This window comes from Leptonotus elevatus, chromosome 20 (genome assembly GCF_054856555.1).
Source record: "Leptonotus elevatus isolate MCC_2025b chromosome 20, RoL_Lele_1.0, whole genome shotgun sequence".
Taxonomy (NCBI): domain Eukaryota; kingdom Metazoa; phylum Chordata; class Actinopteri; order Syngnathiformes; family Syngnathidae; genus Leptonotus; species Leptonotus elevatus.
Genome location: NC_141258.1, coordinates 14,638,739 through 14,660,098, shown reverse-complemented (window position 1 = coordinate 14,660,098; position 21,360 = coordinate 14,638,739). Strand labels below are relative to the sequence as shown.

The following is a 21,360-nucleotide window of genomic DNA, read 5'->3' as shown; positions in this document are numbered from 1 at the left end:
CTGTAGAAATGACAACTTGTAGTCAAAGAAGTCGCCACTAGGAGTCACAAGTGTTTTTTCTGCTGCTGTCCAGTGACGTGAGTTTTGCACCATATATCTCGCTACAAAAGGTGCAAAACTGATTCGTACTTGTAGAGAGCTGTGATTTGTACTCGTAGAAGAAGAGGGCGGGCTCTGGAGGATTTGGGCGGGCTAAAGCTCAACCTCATTGGTTGTGCGAACGGCAGTGGGTTGAACTCAAATGACGCCCATGCACAAGTCTGCAATTCCGAACAAACAGAGTAGCCACACTAGTTTACGCATCATTTTGGAAGAAGAGGACGTCCCAGGCGTGAACATTTCAACATGGTTCAATATACAAACACCGTATGGAACGGCTTAAACGTTGGTTGACATGCAGAGCACTCCAAGTGGGCAGAAAGAAAGAAGTTTAGTATGAAGGTAAGATTTATTGTACGAACATAGCTCGTAATCCGGTGCTAGCTAGCTAGCTCATCTCATGTTGTTGTCAGAAATACCTCATAAACTGCTGCTTAGTGCTTAGATGTGAAAATTACTATAGAGCTACAGAACCCTATTGAATGTTTTACAAGATAACCTAAACCTATGACCAAAAGTGGACAGTACTCCGCTACTTGTATTTGACTAACATTATATTTAAGCATCTGTACTCTTACTATCATAATAAAATGAAAACAAAAAGTTTTTACTGCGAGTTGATCTTTAAGCCGCTACAGGTATTTTAACCTCAACCCTTTATCCTCTGTATTTAATCATTTTATTTTAAATATTACAATTTATTGATAAATGTCAGTATTTTTGCAATGTATGCTTTGCAAACAGTTAAAATAAAAGGCTCTTACACTTTTAAACATACACATTTGCTTTCAACACTGAAGCCAAATAAAAATAATGCAAATAGAATGTTTATAAACAATGTCTGTGTCTATCAGTATTACCACTATTTCTGATATTAAGATGTGACAAAATCTTCGGGTTTTTTCTGGCTAACAAGATAATGTCAGTGGCTGTGTTTTGATAATGACCCAGCTCGGAAGCTATGATTATTTTTTATTGTATGAATATGCTGACCCAACCATTCTGTTCGCACAGATGCCAGCATGCAGTCAATCAAAGCTACTTCTTGATCCATCTCTTGACGGTGGCACATGGTGTGACATCAAACCTGCTTCAAAGTGGCTGTGAAGTCCAACAAATGAGAATCCTTGATACACTGGTTACTGTTCTGAGAGAATTTCACTGCAAACACCTTTGGGAAAGTGAAGAAATTATGCTTTCTAAATGTCTTCCAATTTTGAGTTTGAAATAGGAGTACAATTTAATCCATATTGAGAGTTATTTGAAATAGTCAGATCAAATAACAACATGTATCATTCAATAAACAAGATTGTGCATCATTTGAAATGTTTTATTTGATGTCCAGAAGAGCCGTTTCTGCATCCATCCAAGACGAGAACAGCATTCTTCTCACTAACAGAACAAAAGTTATTGATGGAGCTGTATGAGGAATTCAAGACTCACCAAAAAAGGCAATACTGCTGCTATCACTAAGACGAGGGAAATATCATTGGCAAAAAAAAAAAAAAAGCCGACAGACTAAATATGTTATAATTGTTTCATGTTAGATGTGTATTTCACATTAATCGTGTTATTAATTATTGATTTAATGTAAAGCACTTCGAATTGACCTACATATTCATTCTTCACTGTTACATCTCAACAGTACCAAAAGCGACCATGGCAACAAGTCGGCAAGTAGCCTAATAACAATATATATAAAAAATAAGACTAAATAGGTGTTGAGCTGTAAATATATGTTGCCGATTATTGTAGCGACCAGAAAAAAAGACTGACCACTGCGGGACCACAGCCTGCTACATTCACATTAGCAGAAGATCTGCAAAATAATTTTCCATAATCCGGCTTGATGGAATACCCCCCCAGGTGTCATCTCCTGTCTCTTGGCTGCTTGCTGATGGAGTGGGTCATCCTTTTCACTGATGCTTCAGCAGTGTCTCCAGCAGTTGTCTCCACCTTTTGAGCAAGACTTTGAAACTTATGAGATTCTCATTTACTTAAAAATAAATAAACTAACATTTGACCGAGTTAAAAACGTTTTGTTATGACTCATGACTTTTACAGGTACAAATTTGTTTTTACAGATACAAATTTGTTTTACACATACACATTTTTTTTTACAGGTGCAATTTTTTTTTACAGGCACACTTTTTTTTTACAGGTACAAATCACGACTTTTACAGATACAAATTATAGACTTTTTTCTACAGGTACAATTTTTTTTTACAAGTTAGTTTTGCACCATATTTACCTCCATAATTATGACAAGAGGTTCTATTAGTTCATCTGAAATTAGCATATTTTAAGGACTTTATATGCAAATCTTCCTGATTATAGCATGTGATGATGATGCATGTTGCTTACTTGTAACACCGTGATTGATGCTTGCTCTCATTCACAGATCATGTAAATGTGACAAATTTCCACTACCACTACAATATATAAATCTTATTGCTGAGTGTGACAGCAATAGAATTCCAAGTCTGCGAGAACCTCTGCTATATGTTATTTGTTTTTGACAGCAGCATAACAGCAGCATAACAGCTGCTGAGCATAACGTGGTCTTGTTGCATTTCATGCCTGGTGTTATTATGAAGCTTAATGCGGCTCACTTCTGATTCATGACACAGCAACAACAGCAAGCCAAATATAATCCTCTGACATGACTCCAAAGAGCCCACTGGTATTTAAATGAGAAGAGCATAGTTGATCCCCTATTGTGCAACCTTCTATTCTCCTTGAGATGGCTGGATAGGAATCTGGCTGGGGGTGAAAACGCAGGAAGCCACCTCAAATATCAAATTACTGGAGGGCTAAATTACTCACTGATAATTCCACATCGACACTGCATCATCCCACTGTGCGGATGGGAAAAAAACTAACTAAATAAATAAATGACAGTAAAAGCAACATGAAATATTTTGTAAACAATTAAAGACCTACAATAAGTCAAAAAGGCAAGAATTTCCCATTTTTCAAAACTCCTCACAGACAATAAAAGCCAATCCCAAATTCCGTTTCTTCATCTTTGACCATTTAACCAATGCCATATTTTTTAAAGCTCCCTGCTCAAGGGTCCTCTCCAATGATTTTGCAAACCGCTTCAGAAACAAGATCACTGGTATCAAATCCAGTCTTTTGTCTTATGGGTCTCACCCGAACCATCACTTTTACTTGAAGAGGCACTAGAGAGTTTTTTCGTCATTGATGCAAGGACACTTGGTCGAGCTTTCTTTCTTTCTTTCTTTTAAACAGAAGCAATATTTTACAGAAATGAAATGAAATCTGGATTTAAGAGAACCACAGCACTGCGACAGTCTTTAAAAAAATATATATATTTTTTAACTCCTTTACTCTCAGTTCTATTGGATCCCTGTGCCGCCTTTGATGAAGTAGATCACCACATTTGATCAAACAGATTTCGAAACCTGGTTGGCCTCTCTGGTACTTTTTTTTTTTAACTGGTCATCTCACAGATGGAAGCTTCATTGTAGGTCCAGGGCATGGGAAGTTGAATGTGGTGTACCCCAAGGGTCAATTTCAGGATAAATTCTTTTTAATCCATATATTGTGAGTGTTGGGACGAAACCTCGTAAGTCACAATTTGGCAAATTTCATACTAAAATAAAAAAATAAAAATCTATCCTTTTGATCAGTCCACACATGTTGGTGTCATTTTTATGAATTATTGACCAATCTGAAGTGCTAAAAATGATGCAATGTTAATGTTTTTTTGGGGTCTCCTGAAAAGTAAACTAGAAATGCATTTTATTTGACACACAATGGGGTTGAAAGTGAGCTTTTGAGCCTTTTGGGTGATAGATGGAGTGCACCCTGGACTGGTTGCCAGCCAATCTCAGGGCACATGTTTTGCAAAGAAAACCCACGCAAGCACAGGGAGAACATACTAACTCAACACATGAAAGTTGGAGCGGAGGTTTAAAGCCCAAATCTGATAAACTGTGATACACTAGCCACTAGCCTACCATACTGCCTGTTAGGGTGATGCATGAGAATATTAGTACATTTAGGAGCAAATATTACCCCTGCAGCAACATTAATGACATTCCTTGCACTGGTGTGAAAGACAGCCCTCTGAGATCACCATTACACTTGTAAACAACTTCAAGACGAAGCAGTAGTGTATTAGCATTTTGTGCATGCACACACACACACACTTTCAAATGCTATAATGTGGTGTAGCAAAGTGGCTTCATTTTTCTCAACTTTTAAATGATTTCCTCATGCCACCAGTACTGGTGTGATAGATCACTTTTTCTAACTCTATGTCTGCTAACATCATCACAGCTGAGCGTATCGGTGCCATCACTCGTTTGAATTGAAGGAGAAAATAAAGCAGATTGCTTGCGCATGTGTGCACGATGCTATAAATTCCAGTGAGCAGTGTAATCTTCGATTGCTATCACGATGGAGCTGCTATGAATACTTATTGACCACCACCCCCCCCATCAGACTGCAACACTGCCATAAAATGACGGAGGATCACACTTTTTCAGCAAATCTTTTAAAGTAGATGCATTGAAGAATTCCACAAAAAAGCCATATGTATATTTACATATATTAATTTTTTTATAGTTATTGATGAAAAATTGGAGCCTATCCCAGCTGGCTTCGGGCAGCGGGCGGCACGGTAGCTGACTGGTTAGCACGTCCGCCTCCCAGTGCTGAGGACGTGAGATCGAGTCCGGGCTTCGGCCTTCCTGGGAGGAGTTTGCATGTTCTCCCCGTGCTTGCGTGGGTTTTCTCCGGGTACTCCGGTTTCTTCCCACATTCTAAAGACATGCATGTCAGGTTAATTGAACTCTCCAAGTTGTCAATAGGTGTGATTGTGAATGTGGATGGTTGTTCATCTCTGTGTGCCCTGCGTTTGGCTGGCAACCAGTTCAGGGTGTACCCCGCCTACTGCCCGAAGCCAGCTGGGATAGGCTCCAGTGCCCCCCGCGACTCTTGTGAGGACTAGCGGTTAAGAAAATGGATGGATGGATGGAATTTTATTTGCCATGGGCCGAGAGAAAGACAACAATGCCAGTGGCAGCAAGGAAAAACATACAGTGCTACAAACCGCAGTGGAATTAGGAAGGAGATTATCGCGTCGTTGTAACTACCGTGACTACTTCTTTAAATACTGGCACGAGGACCCCACTTAGCTGTTCAACAACATGCCTGACGTTAAACAACACACACAAGGACCGCTTAGTAGTCTAAAAATATGCCCAATGTAAAATACACAAAATCAGCACTGAACTAAAGCTAGCATTAACATAGCATTTATCATCCACTGATGCCATCACACCACAACAAAACAGGTAAGGTATTTTTTATTGTTTAAATACTGTACTGTACTGTAAATGTAAAAAACATAAATATGAATTAAAATAGGAATTTTCTGTTTTCGGAGCTTGGGTACGGATTAATTGCATTTCCTATGGAAAAAAAATGTTTCGGAGGTTGACCAATTCGGACTTTGAACACTTCGCAGGAACAAATTATGTTCAAACTCCGAGGTAACACTGTATATATATATTTTTTAAATGTTTTTTTTTTACTTTTTTCGTCGGGTTGCAAATGATTCAATGCCCTGCAGGGCAAATGAATATCGATAATTGAGAAAATGTGGTTGTACACCGTCTTCACTGGGGATTTTGCTGTTTTCCAAATTAATCAATCACATTCAACCCTATACCTGCTGCTATTTAAAGTAACCTTGATTAACACCAACTAAAATCCAGTAGGCTTTTCGTGACATTTTTCTAATCACGTCTTCGCGGCATGGTCTGCAGAGAGCATCCACAGCTTCAGCGTCATGATCTCCGTTTTTGTTCATTTGACATGAAAAAGGGAACATGGGGAAAACCCCTGTGAGTGTATTTAGTTCCCTGGTTTCTTTCTGTCTTTGTTGGTTCTTTGTGTTTGTTGGCTTGGTCCCTGTCAGTAGTTACCCCCCCCCCCCCCCCAAGTTATGTCATGTCCTTGTTTGTTTGTTTGATACTTCATATCGTACCTGGGGCTCCGAGTGGCGGAGTGGTTACTGTCACTTCCCTTCGGTGCAGCTTGGCGTGAGTTCGCTTCCCATTTGGGAGACCATATATGTGTTAGTGCACCCCAAAAAAAAAAAAACTTCACATCTTACCTATTAGACTTCTGTTAATTTAGTATTGTTTGCAGCACAGGTAGGCATTCGTGGTAGTGCTAGAGTGGATTAGATCCTATTTGGAAGACAGAACTTTTCGTGTTAGCCTTGGTTGTTCTGAATCTGCTTCTGTGTAGTATGGTGTTCCACAGGGTTCAATTTTGGGGCCCCTGCTGTTTTCATTGTATTTGCTGCTCCTGTGCACTTGGCATTGTTTTAGTGGTATGGTGTTTACTGTTTTTATGTGAATTTGTTGTTTTTAACTCATTGTTATTGTCTGACTAATTTTTAGTCCATGTACAGCATTTCACCTGCAGCGATGTTTATTTTAAAGTGCCCTATAATAAAAGTTGAGCTGAGAAGTATTCTGATATTTCCACAGTCCTTGTTTTCCTTTTTCCTCCTGTCCTGCCTTCCTGTTTCCCTGCACTGAGGTCCTCAACCACATCAAACCACAATACAGAGGAAGCTCACTGAGGCCATTGCTTAGGAGAAGAGCACAAAATAAGTTCTAAACCATTAAATATACCATGGAACACAGTGAAGACTTTTATCAAGTGTGTGGCACAAGAGTAGCATTAACAAAAACTGGACAGCCGTCCAAAATTGATCAAAGGAGAGGAAAACGGGTCAGAAAGGTTGCTAAGAGGCCAACACATGCAGGTAATAAAAAAATCCACCATTAATTGTTAGCCAGTCCACAAAAGAAGAATTTGTGAGCCCACGAGATGTCCTACAAATGTATCAGGGTAAAAAGCCAACGACAAAAATGCTTTTGAAGTTAACAGAGGGATCTCCTATTACAGTGACCTACAGTGAAACTGTGCGGTGGTAGTATCACGCTAATCTGTGATATGATCTGGAGCGGGCTGGACTCAGGAGGTGCCCTTACAATCTTTGCATATAAGTGAAGGCAAATATTGCAACATCAAGATTTGCCACACTGACTACCTAAAAAAACGGAGTGCTGTAAAACATTAATTGTCAAAAAAGCTCCAGGTACCCTCTCTCTGGTGCAATGCTAAATAATAATCACTGAATATTGTTACAAGCGTGCATTGAACAGAATGTTAATAAGTTGTGTAATTTTTAATTGTCTTCGAGGTTATGAAGTAGAATGTACTTTGAGGAGTTGTGGACTGACGGGAATGCAGTACTAGTTTAATGTTTTGCCGTATTTATGGCCAACGGTAAATATTTTGTTGATAGCTAATTCCTGGTTCCTTTGTCCAAGCCAACACAGTGCTACCTCTAAGAGGACGATATCGACTGGAGCCAAGCAGATGCTAAAGTGGCTACTGTGGCAATCATCACAGAACCACTTTTGCAGCCAGTGAGAAGTGCGTAGCAAAAACAAAAAGACAGGCCAAGGGCCTATCTCAGTCCCGGTAAGCCCCACGCAGTTGAGAGCCACTGTGTTGACCTTTTTCACCAAAGCCTTCTCCTTTCCTTTACGACCACCTGTTTGTGTGAGAAAGGCTTCTCTTCACTTGTGAGTTTTACTTGTAGCTATACATAGAGCCTGTTTAAATTGTTTTTTGTTTTTTCATTATTTAGCTCGTTTTTTTCCCCTTCACTTTTCTTGGAGTCTGAGCTGGAGTTTGGACTCTGCTCGAAGCCGACCTCTTATTAGTTATGTTAGTTTACAATCCATCCCAATAGTGTCGTGTGCTAACACTAAATGTCCGCGGGGACAAGCATGACGTCACCCTCCACCACTCCAATTTGAAAATATTGGCATTTAATCATCCTTTAAGCAACCTTTCATTGAAAGAGTGTTCTCAGTAATAAAACACAACTTGAATGACCCTGAAATGCCCTATGAATTAGCTGCCAGCTATAAAAAAATATATGTTAAAAAAATAGGGATGGGCGAGTACTGATACCACGTATCGTATCGGGCTGATACCCAGCCTTATTTGAAGGTATCGGTATTTCTTTAAAATGATCTGTCATTGTTTTTTTGGGAGAGATTTTATGTCTCAAAAGTAGTGTAGTTCCGATACCGTTTTTTTGGCCCCCGATACTGATTCTGATACCCAGTTTTGCAGTATCGAGCGATGCAGATGCCGTACCGATACCTGGGGGGGTTCAACATGAAAAAGCTGCCCGGCCATTGGTTCAGAGCATTCAAGGGCCAATAGGATATCTTAGTTCAGCTTGAATTGAACACGTCACACATCAGTGAATGTCGTGCACAAACTAAGTTCTGCTAAACTACTCGTACTGGTGTCAGTCTGAAAAAAATGTTAGCGAACATCCCTAAAAAAAAATAAAAACAGCTATTCTATCTACACTTTGCAGGGAGTTATAAACATGTGAAAGCAAAATAAAGACAACGCTGGAGTTGCAAAACTCACGTGTGCTGTTTGTTATAATAAAAATGATCTGCTTGGTGTTTCAGATGTAAATTGGAAAAAGTTATGAAACCAATAAGTGGCACTCAATAAGACAAGAAAGATTGAAGCCATATTTCGGAGGCCACTAGTAAGAGCATGGTCTAATAAATCCATCTCTCAGTACTTGACAAACAACCAAGAGAAATGAATACAGTGTGTGTGTTACAGCTTTTATTATTGAGTGCATTCACATGAGCTTTGGCTCACCAGCACTAAATTAACTTACCCATGCAATAACACCAAAAGTCTTTCAAGGTTATTTCCATGTTTTCCTGCTTGTAAACAAGCACATACACGCAGATTCATACTGTTCTAATTCCATCTTTTGTCATTGAGTTTCAGATTTAGAGCCTCATGTCTGATTCAAACCCGCCAACCACATGTGGGAGTTTGCATATGTTTTGCATACTATCATGTGCAAGCACCAAACTGAGGGGGGAAAGGGTTTCTTTCACACTGTTGTGAAGAGAGTATAGGAAAAAATGTCTATGTGGACTGACTTCACTGAAAAATTTACGAGTCATGCTAAAACATTTCACTTCATTAGCTGTGTTTACCTCAGAGTTGCTGCCAGACTGCTCTCAACAACAAAAGGAAACTTTCACCTTGCTCACGAGCCATTCTCTAGTGGGGAATAACAAATAAGTCATTGTTAGGCATGCTGTGGGACTATTATTCTACCTGCCTCTAGCCAAGACAAACACCCACACACTGGCTATATAAAGTTGGAGAATGAGCAAAATGATTCTTGGCCTCCTCCTGCTGTATCGCTTGCTGAATTGAAAAGTGGCCTTGGGATGCCAACGCAAATGGGAACATATTTTGAAACCTAGTTTTAAAACAACTCAAGGAAATGTAGTGGGCAGCAGGGTGGAGCGATAGCATGTCTGGCTCAGCCATGGAGTATGCATGTTCTTATGTTTTCACTGCTTCTTGTGTTGTCTAAATCAATGATGCCAATGGTGGTAAAGAGGGAACATGATCAAAATAATCGACAACTAACTATTTTTGGTGTTTCTCACATATTCATTGTGTTTTACATCCTTGGCCAATAAATATGATTCTGATTCTAAATTAGCTGTCAATTAATAGACTAATGCACCTCTAATGCAAATGTTTCAAGACGTGATCATCAAGAATAAATTATACGAAATATGCATTTTTCCCCTCATTCAAAACAGTTCATGACAACCTTTGTCAAAATACCCCTGAGACTAACATTACAGTACACTTTGTACACTCTATTATTAGTATGTTTTTTTGCCTACCATGACAACTAGGGGCGGAGTGCCTACTATGACTATAGACGCTCGCTCTGATCTCACCAGCATGTAAAGGCCCTATTTTCATGCCCAACGCAAAGCGTAGTCTAACTGTACACATCGGTGGAGTTTTCTTTGCACGTTTCTAGAAATGTGCATGTGTGCTGTTGTGGGAGTGAACAGCTGACTTGCTTCATGGCGAATACTCTCATTCCACTTAATATCAGTGCGCCAGAGACACACAGTCTTTGACATTGCAGAAACAGAAATATATGCCACAACTTTGACCAGCTACGAGCTGGTCTAAAGTTTAGTCAACTTTCAATCATCAAATTGTCAGGTGCCGAGGTTGTGTAGTAAAATAATAATAATAATAATGAAAACGGCCTCTGTCCGCCAGAACGCTCAGCATGCGGTCTGCTAAATTCCCAAACGTGGTAAACTGGGCAAGGCGGGGCAGCTTTATTTATATAGCACATTTCATATACAAAGTAGCCAATATGTGCTTCACATAGTTAAAAATACATTTAAAGGCATTGAAAAACAAAATAATTCAAGACATTTAAAAGCAAAGGTGGAAAAACGGAAGATCCATAAAAAAGTAATATTTTAAAATTTTTAGCTGTCATACAAATATAAAAAGTAAGTGCTAATAAACTGAGTTATCGTGTGATGTGCTGATGTCCCTGCAGCTATGACCTGACTACATAGCAATATAGCACAAAGCTAAACCTCAATCGCATTCATGTACACAATGCAATTTTTCTTTTATGAGCTCATGATTGATTTTGCACGCAAAGTGATCGAAATGTCTATTGTGTCTTTGTATCTCACATCAGTGATTCAAAAGAATCTAATAATGAATAATGTACTTTAAAGCATACATAATTTAGGGTGTCCTGAAATATTTCCCCCAAAATCTCAGTAACAACATGTCCTACAGGTATGGTAAATGAATAAGCATACAGCCTATATGTTGGAAAAAACAAAACAAAACAATATTGATTCAATAAAACTGGTGATGAAATGCTGCCTCCACGACCAAGAGTGAAAACATAAATGAAGCTTTTAGTCTTCAAAGGAGAAGCTGCTTGAGAACAAGTATCAGCTTTCCTAATTGAAATTGAAATACCAGGTAATGAACCACAAGTTGAGATATTTTATTTGTCATAACACATTTTGCTGTGGTTGCCGTAACCCTTTTTACAGGTGCATAGGTACCTGGAAAACATTTTAAAAATATTACTGAATAAATTATTCACAATCAAGTTTTAAAAGTTAACTTTTATTTTAATGTTTATTTTATTTGAGTATTATTGTAATTACAATACTGGAGTTGCATGTAACAGGATTACAAATCAGTGCTAATGTAGAGTTTTTACTCACGTACTTGCTAGCTAGTTTAGCTGCTATGCTAATGATCAAGAACAAACTTAGCTACTTTTACGAGCCACTCTTTTTCTCCTGCAGCAAACAATTAAATATACACTTACCACATAGGTTATGCTAACTTCCTTGCACATCATTCTCCTAACCTCGCTTCTGGCTCTGTCCCAATCAAGGTTATTATAGTTTGGGAATTTTAATTTTAGTTTAGTTTTTATTTCGTTTTGAGTTTTGTTTTTTAAATGTTGTTAGTTTTAATTAGTTTTCAGGGTGGTTCTGTTAGTTTTTATTATTAAAAAAATGCTTAGTTTTAGTTTTAGTTTGTTTCATTATTAGTTTTCGTTTTTGTTATAAAAAAAACAGCATTACTAGTGCGCAATATTTAATAAACACCATGGTAAAATGGAAAAATTAACACCTAGCGTTGCATTTCGGCTGAGTTGGCAAATTTGTCTCCTTGGAGCAACGTCATCTGAAGGTGCTTTTCTATTGGCTGCTGCTAGATGACATCACTTCTGTGTGACACACTTTCAAACGTCTTTATTCTAGTTAATATTGAAATAAATATACTTAAAATCATCCCAAAGGCTCATATATTAAATTAATTACCAAAGGACACTTTCGCTATAATTATAGTTAGTTTTAGTTCATTTTGTAAACATAAAATATAGTTTCAGTTAGTTTTTGTTTTTAAAAAGAATTTTTGATTTTATTTTATTTCTTAACAAAATTATTGTTTTGAATTTTTGTTTTAGTTTTTTTGTTAGTTTTCGTTAACTAAAGTAACCTTGGTCCCAATACTCATAGCTGGCCGTGTAGTAAAGCTCGGGTGACTACAGACCATGATGATAATGTTCTCCTCCTGTTGAAAATTCCTCGTTATTGCTATGTTTATGCAAGCAATAGTTTAGTGTGCAGTTCATTTATTTTGCATCAGAATAAAGAATAGTAGAACCTTGGTTAAAATGATGTTGATGAACTGACGATGACAAAAGCGTGCCTGACTGTTGACAATTGCCTAACGACGGACGCTCAAAATTCATTGACGATGAATGATGATTGATTTTAAAAATTATTTCATCTGTTATATTTGATATGTAAGTTGGTCACCAAGAAGGAGTGACAAGAGAAAAGTAATTTTAGGGAATGCTCAAGAGCTATTTCACATAATATTTAAGAATTACTTTTATTAACAGCTACGGTATTATAACATTTTGTATCGACAATGATTATTTACTCAGCAAGTACATGTTTCTGCATTTTGTACTTCATGGTGGAGGTAGAGGGAGAAAATAACTTCCATTTCTAGTATCACCCATGTGCAGTATTTTAGCTGATGAATAGAAGCTTTTTGGTAACATTTGGCCATAAAGAGTAGACAGTAAGACACTTTGATTTCTAACCTTATCCGTTCCTTCTCCAACCGCTTTGTCTTGTCTCCCTCACAGTGCTACCCTGCCTCTGGCCTGTGAGATTCATGTGGCATTATATTTATTGTGCAAACACAGGAGTGCGGGAGCCCATGTTAGGTAAGAATAGGCTGTGTCGTCAAACACCCTGGGCCTGTCAGGAGAGAACTTAAGCTCTGCTGCACTGTTCAGCTGCTCTGAAAAAGTAGCCGGGATACAGGAACCACAATGCTGCCCAGAATCATTGGACAAGTATTTGTTTTTCACAATCTGCAGATCATAATGAAAATACTGTAATCATAATAACAAGTAGACAGTGGTGCAGACCTTGTGGGAGTTGCAAATGGATGTTGTTGGTTTAGATGTATCGCTAGTGGCTACTGTTGATTCAAAATGTGTGACACTCACACACAATGAAATGCTGTCACTGAAATATTTTGTTACTTTCAAGTTTGATGTGAAAGTATAATATATTCTAGACCCGATATTCACAATAGAATCTCCTAAAGTGTGATTACAGTAAGCCTCTTTATTTTTAATAGGGCTTAGCGTCGCATTAAAGTCAAAATCACACATGACAGTGTTCAACTTTACAATGTATAATCTCGTTGATGTAATATATCCCATTTGTTTACTTATGTCATGTTTTGGTCGATAGGAAGCTTTTTTAATGACTCAAAATAAAGCACAAATAGTTCAAAGCCTACCGAATGGCAAACCACTGCCGTAAATAGAACCCTGCCATTGATTGAACAAAACATTGTCCAATAGAAAGCCGGCGTTTGGTGGTTTGCCGATGACGTAATACGCTCAGCCAGTGGAATCGCTCGGATGGGTGTCGACCTCTGTGAGCCGCATCGCCACCTCCTCCGTGTCCGTGGCGGAGGGATACTATATAAACAAATCGCCATCGCTGTTTAAAGGGCAGAGTTGTGCAAACTCCCAGGCTTGTGGGGAGTCATCTGAGCAAATTTGGGGATCGGAATCAACTATTAAACCCCCGCACAGAAGGAAACTCGCCTGGAAGCAAGAGACAAGACGTCGACATAATCATTTTATACACTGCACTTTGAAAATCTATAATACTCCACGCAGAAGCCTGCTACTGCAAGAAGGACGTGCTGTAATTTTCCATGTAAGTACATCTTAAGTCAACCACGGCGATGTCGTAATCGTTTGATAAATAATGTAAACTTAGGTGTGTGTTTTCTAACATTTCCTTGCATTTTTAATTAGTGACACAGCGCTATTAAATGTTAGTCACGCAGCATTTGTCGAATATTCTAGCTCATACAAGCTACGTAGCAAAGCTGTGGAGTAGGCACCCGATGAACGTGACTTTACTTCATTTGACGTTTTTTAAAATTATTATTTGCGTCGTCTCAAACCTTTAATCGCTTACTCTGTGAACACGACGAACCGACAATGATAAACCACCCTTGCTGAGCTACACATTAACATCATCGGCTCACGGTTGATTAAAAAAAATAATAAACGAAGCTATGCTGCACTGGCGTTCACACCCCACACGGCAAGTTGTCAAGCTAATGCTAGTTATGTTAATTTTTGACGTTGTCATGTAGGACGACAAAACACGCATATTTCTATACTTGTCCTCCAATATGCTAACAGATGGGTGCAGATGGAGCCCGTGTTGATTATGTAACGGCAGCATTCACGCTTGTGTCCGGTTATAGTTCAGTGAATGCAAGCCAGAGTCATAGAAATAAGCATCCACCCCGAGAGCTCTCGCTCGGCGTTTTGTCCGAACATGTCTTCACATCCGCGTGATTATTACACACTTTCCGTTTGTCCAGAGGTCACAAACGCTTGCCTTTAGCCTGCCACACAAGGCCAATGAGGAACACACCGCTGACACCGTTAGTGACTCGATGGCTTATTTATAGTGGGTCTGATATCGTCCAATTGACAGATACATTTGCGACTCATGCATATTCAAGACTAGGTCTGCCCCCACTACCAATTATAAATCGCCGCCCCCTCCCCCCACCCCAAACTATAAATCGTTTTGGATTGTTTGTACCAGCAATAATAATGATGGCAGAGACATTTTCATGACAAATCCTTGCTTCAATATTTAGTGTTATCTGTTCAAGATACCCGCCTCCGCATCAGGCTTATTTGGGCAAATAGGAGTTTCACAGTTGTCATGTGATTGATTGGTGAGCAGTCTGTGGTGTAGTTTGCCTTAGACCTGAAGTCAGCTGTGGCTCAGAACGTAAAAATAAAATGGAAGGATGGAGTTTGTCTCATAGTAGGAGCAACAGAATTGACCCAAAATGGCTGCTTCATACCAAACTGGCCAAATTTGGTTTCAAATTGAGACATTCTCTTTCAGACCTTCTTGCCTTCTTGACATGGCCACCAAATTTTGTGTTGATCGGTAAAACTTGTCCTCTGCTTATTTGTATTACAACTGTCCAGGGAGGAATGCTGCTGAGTGAGAGGCTTTGATTTTATGCTCCACCAATGATCTATTTCAATAACGAAAGCCCTCCTATATGGAAAACAATACAGTGTGTGTGTGCTCAAAAAAAATGGGAATGTATAGCGTCCCTTAAAGCTATGCATTGCACACATATTTTGACCAGGCATGGTGCTGGCAGCAAACTGGAAGCGCTGCTAATATTTGAAGAGGAATGAATTTTTGCCATCCAACATATTAAATATCTAATTAATTAATTAATTTATTTATTTATTTGTGCATACATATGATTGTTTTCATGTATGTAATGTAAAATATCAGGATGCGTATCGCTTTGAAGGCCATGTATTGGGATACATTTATTAGAGCTGTGTGATACTTGAGATTTTGGTATTGATCGATACCAACTAAATACAGTTGCCAGTTTAATATAGGTTCATTCAAATTATTGCTCTCTGCACTCAGGCCACGTAGTACGATACTGAAGCCTACATGTTGTGCTACACTAATACCTAGCACAACTAGTAGTTGGAAAAGCTCAAATGAAGCATGATATGACTCTTAATGTCAAATGGCATTCACTGTACAATTTATTTTTTATTTGTTACCGCCTGTGCCGCCTACTGTTGTCATTAGCAGTCAGATGCATGCACTACAAAGCACAGCCCTAACATTTATATTGTGATGCATATCTTATTGTGCTATACATTGTCGTGAGGTTGTCAACACCCAGCCTTAGAAAAAAACCAGACATTTTAATGCTTTAAAATGAAATGTTTGCGAAGGGCCCAGATAAATCTCGCCATATTAAAATAAAGTATGGAGTTTTAGGCATGGGCGATGTCAAGGTACGGCCACCTTTTCGTGGCCGCACCTTGACATAATTATGCAATTTTAAGAAAAAAAATGCTATATTGGTATATTTAGGTTTTTCTTTTAAATTATGTAATTGATTTTTAGGGAAATGTTATTGCTAGTTACTTATTATCGGTGACTAGAGTTGTTGAGTACTGGTATTGAACTTCATTAATTGGAATAGATGTCAAACATTTTCAGTTTAGCAAATGTAATGCATAGTTGCTAAATGAAGTGTCTTGTCTTTCAGGCTCCAGAACCTCGCCGCGTTTCAGGAAGGATATTCATTTGACCCAGAAGAACTCAATCCATCCGTGTTTCCATCACACCGGTCACTGCTGTTTTAAAGATTTTTATTTTTGTTCTCAGTGCCGTGGGGGGAAGCAAACTACTGAGACGAAAATCTCATCGCCACAGAAGCAGCTATGCAGCTTGAAATTCAAGTAGCACTCAACTTTATTATTTCCTATTTATACAACAAACTCCCCCGACGACGTGTGAATATCTTTGGCGAGGAGCTGGAGAGCCTGCTGAGGAAAAAGTATGAAGGCCACTGGTATCCGGATAAGCCTTACAAAGGTTCGGGGTTCCGCTGCATCCATGTAGGGGAGAAGGTGGACCCCGTGGTGGAGCAGGCCGCTAAAGAGAGCGGGCTGGCCATCGAAGATGTCCGTAATAATCTCCCTCAGGACCTTAGTGTGTGGATTGACCCGTTCGAGGTCTCCTACCAGATTGGCGAGAAGGGAGCGGTCAAAGTGCTGTATGTGGATGATAACGGCGAGAATGGCTCCGAGCTGGACAAGGAGATCAAGAACAGCTTTAATCCCGAGGCCCAGGTCTTTATGCCAATCACGGAATCTGCCGGGGCATCATCGGAGTCCAGCTCGCCCTCCCCTCCTTTCGGCCAGTCGGCCGCCGACAGCCCCTCGTTCATGCCGCGTTCGGCCCAGCCGCTGACCTTCACCACCGCCACCTTCGCCGCCACCAAGTTCGGCTCCACTAAGATGAAAAGCAGCAGCCGCGGCAACAACGGCACCAATGGCGGCAGTAGCAACAAAGCGTCGCGGTCGTCTCCCATCTCTAACCTGGGCTTGAATGTCAACACCCTGCTGAAGCAGAAAGCCATCTCCACCTCCATGCACTCACTATACGGGCTGGGCCTCAGTCAACAGCAGCAGAAGGCCTCCGCTCTGTCCCCCAACGCCAAGGAGTTTGTGTTTCCCAGTCTCCAGGGTCAGGCCAGCCCCGGGCCAGCGTTCCCCGCTGAGGCCTCTCTGGGGCTCGGACCTCTGCCGTACAACAATGCCTTTGACGTGTTTGCAGCCTACGAAAGCCTCAACGACAAGTCCCTCGTGGATGGCCTCAACTTCAGTCTGAGCACCATGCAGTATTCGAACCAGCAATTCCAGCCTGTCATGGCCAACTAAAACTTACTTATGGTTATTATGAATGAAGGTGGCTCGGAAGAGAGGGAGAAAACAAAGCGCACACTTTAGTAACTGGACTGATAGCAACTCGTCCCGTCAAGCGCATGTGCCCAAGGGTGTGTTTACTGGAACCCGTTGAGTTTGTTTCTACTCAGAAAGCTTGTTGTACAAACACATCCAAGCTTGGTTACTTCAATTCATCATGCATCATTGTTTTTCTTTTCCCTTTTTTTTTGCCAACCAAGCACAATATTCTTTCTTTATTTTTTTTAACCATGTTGAGGAAAATACTCCAAAAAATGATGAAAGGAAAAGAAAAACACAAGCTTCGAGTTTTGGCCTTTTACAGTTGGTAAGACGAGGCAGATTTTTATGAATTGGCACTACTAAGTGGGGGTTACTTGGTCTTTTTCTAATTGTATAATTTAATTTAGTACGAAGTTTGTAAGATATAAGAATATATATTGTTTCTATGACATGGTGTTGCATTTATATCTTTTTACTACTCCAGTGATCTGTGATGGCTGCAGCAGCTTTTCCTTATTTTTCTTTTTTTAAAAGAATTGTTAAAGAAACCATCTTTAAAAAAAAATAAAAAAAATAAAATAAAAATACACCAGATATTCTAAAGATTGTGTACAGAGTATTCTTTTAGTGGTGGAACTCAAGTGTAGGAATATTTGCTATTTCTGAAAGATGAATTGTATTTTCTGTTAAGAGGTTCAAAATTTTGCTATACTATGGACTACAAATGTAATCGTATGAATATTAATTTTGTACCTACATTGTGCAATACTTGATGAGAAAAATACGGTATAACAAAGTATTTTGAGTCAGTGTCTTACATGTCAAGAGGGACTGAAATAGTTTATATTGTTAAGTTTGTATTAAATGCTTAAAAATTATATGCTTGTCTTTATTTTTTTTAATTTCGTATTTGCACCCTGGTCTTTTTAATAAAATAAACTACAATTGGAAGATCTTGTTGAAAATGAACTCATTCTCTCTTCATCTGCCTCCACATAACAATCTGTTATGGTTATTTAGCCATTAGCACACTTAATAATAGCGAGATGTGTAGTCACGTGCTTGTGTCATAGGGTCACCTCGAACTTAATACTGCAACGCTCATGTCCTGTAAACATGGCATATGCAGGCCAAGGTTATTGTCACATAACTATCAGAGGGAAGGCTGCTTGTCCAACTTTGAACAAAATGGAAGGCTGTTGGAAGGAAATTGGCATGCTATGAGGTTTAGACATTTATAACTTCTTCAGCCGTTAAAGAGATAATCACACTGCTTAAAGTTCCGCTGCCTTCTCACTTGTTCACTTTGTGTCATGGCTTCATAGCACACAGCATGGTACACATAATCAGATATTTATTTAAAAAGTGCCTTTTTACGAGCAAGAATGTTATTACTATATTGTGTTAAGACTTTTGCTGTTAGTCCTTTACACATATATATACTGTATGTAGAAATTCAAATGAAAGAAGTATTTTTATTTCAAAGCATCACAAAGGTATAGTAGATTATGTAATCCAGTTAATACACAAGGCAATTTAATGGCTTCACTTGAGTAATAAAAGTCAAATTAAAAAGCAATCACATTATTACAGCAATACTTGTCATTTGATATATAACATTTCCCCCCGAAAATACAATGACAGACATACATCACAATATAGCAATTTTCTTAAAATTGCATGAAATTAACAGCAAATTTCTAATTTGTAGTTACTGATAGAAAAGGTCAGTTATTGGCCCGATACCTGGTATACCTATTGGTCCTCGTTCATCCCTATTATATGTAAATGCAGCCTGGCACCTCCTTTGCTTTGTAACAGTATAAACTGGATTGCAGAAAATAAAAATAATGTGGCACGTTTTTGTTGTATGAATGTGGATAGTTCATGTTCCAAGCTGCCTATTGCTCCATTTTGATTTGTGTTCACTTCTGTAATCAATTGAGTCGGCTAACACATGGGCAAACAATTTCTGTTCCCAGCTAACATTGTTGCTTTTTCAATAGGATCCTTTTTTCAAGGCCTTGCGGTCCTAATGAAAAAGCTATATGCAAAGCAGACTTGCAGTACAATGTGCATAGTTTCATACGAGCATGAACATCTCTGGGACAAACAGACCCACAGATGGTGTGCTGACACACCAGCTGGGAGACTCCCAGGGTTAGGTTATTGCCTTGCTGTGACTCCATATTGTCTTTCTCTAGTGCACACTCACCTGTTTCACCACAGCATAGATCAAGAGAGATGCAAGATGGAATTTACATTTTTGTACATTAAATATTTAAAGGAGACATGCACATTTTCACAATTCAAAACAGATCCCAGGCGTTTCAGAAAAAGGTATCTTATATTTAGTTACTGCAGTGAAAGTCATACATCAAGCAGAAACCTAACTAGAAAAAAACTAAACATGTACTCGATCATAATTCACTCCACATTTGGTAGGCTCATTTTGCCATATTTTAATAACTGTGGCAATAGTTGGGTCATAACTACTTAAGTTCAGTCAGTTTGCGAACAAAGCTGCAAACAAACGAACTATAAGGATCATTCACAAAGTTGGCCATTCTAGATACATCCATAACACTCAGCAGCACTGACTTCCGCGCTAATTTTTTCAGTGACTTTTTTGCGAACCCTCTAGCAAATTATTTCCCCAAAAAGTGACTTGTCAATTAGTGGCACCAATCCATACATGTGATGCATACGGTGGATATAAGGGCAAACCCAAATCCCATCGATTAAGATCAGCCAAGCAATCGGTTATCAGAAGGGATTGCTAATGACAGCTAACTTTGATGTGATTGCTTCCATGTAGTGGAATACAGTATGTCCCCTCAGATCAACACCACTGTAACATCTTAAATTCCAATGGGAATATATCTTGGCTAATGAATTAGACAAAGGCTGTCATATTTTTTCAGTCTTATAAATGCTTTTAGCCAAGTGGCTGTCACTTCACCATTCCAAAGTATGAGCGGCATCTGTTGTCGCTTTACTATCAGCAAGATAGTAAATAAGCACATTTCAAATGTCAGACAGTCACTTTTGGTATTCAGTCGGGATCATTGCCACTATTGTGTACCCACATATGCAAATTTCTATGACCTAATACTGTTTGGGATGGGAATGCAATTCCTTGTATGTATCAAATCATGTCCATGTTACCCTCGTCAATGATGCGAGTTAGATCGTGTTTTCTGAGTAGTCTGTTTGAATAAATAAACTTTTTTTATTTTTTTTGAAGAGCTCAATATTGTTCATTCGGTAATGTCATCATCATTGCTCTCTTTTTTTTTCTTCTTTTTTAAATTTGGTATGTGGGTGAGTATGTGAATATGAATGCGTGTGTGAGTGTGTGTGTATTCGTTAGTTCACCAAAAACCTATAGAAAAATCCCATACCATTCACCTAAACCGAACACCGCCGTCAGGAGACCCAAGGAAGGACCAAAGAAAAGAAAGGTAAGTGAAATCCAGCACCGACCAGACACCACCCACCGGGCCACCAACCAGAGTTCTTCACCAACCCCAGAAACATCAAAATTCCAACAAATCAGGGAGACCTCAAGAGACCAAAGGAGAGACTGAGGAAAGGAAGGAAGGACAAACGAAGCAGAGTGAGATCCACAGACACCAGCCTCCACCGATTCAATGACCTGAGGAAGACGCAGATTGTGTCTGAGTTTCGATAGATGCTGGTGTGGTGGATCTGGCATGCATGAAAATCTCCACCAAAGAGGGGAGCCGTTGACCCCTGCCAGGACAGAGCAAGCGCAACACCTCAGGGCCCCCCGGGCCGCGGCAGCGCCACCGGCCGGAGAGCAAACCCAGGAGCAGGAGCGCCCCCCACCCCAACACGGCCCACGCCCTCAACCCAACGCAGCAGGACGGGGCACT

At 39.4% G+C, this 21,360-nt stretch overlaps 1 protein-coding gene and 1 long non-coding RNA gene across 2 annotated transcripts; both read left to right on the top strand.

The window, feature by feature from the left end:
• Positions 1 to 223: 223 nt before the first annotated feature.
• Positions 224 to 1,418, top strand: LOC147157191 (uncharacterized). The gene is made up of 2 exons (XR_015091790.1): positions 224 to 441; positions 1,114 to 1,418. It is a non-coding gene; the product is annotated as an uncharacterized LOC147157191 (long non-coding RNA).
• A 12,185-nt stretch (positions 1,419 to 13,603) lies between these two features.
• tob1b (transducer of ERBB2, 1b) lies at positions 13,604 to 18,412 on the top strand. Its single transcript, XM_086065051.1, has 2 exons — positions 13,604 to 13,841; positions 16,258 to 18,412. Exon 2 carries the CDS (start codon positions 16,433 to 16,435, stop codon positions 17,432 to 17,434), a length of 1,002 nt encoding a protein of 333 aa, XP_085921177.1. The 5' UTR covers positions 13,604 to 13,841; positions 16,258 to 16,432; the 3' UTR covers positions 17,435 to 18,412.
• The last annotated feature ends 2,948 nt before the right edge of the window (positions 18,413 to 21,360 follow it).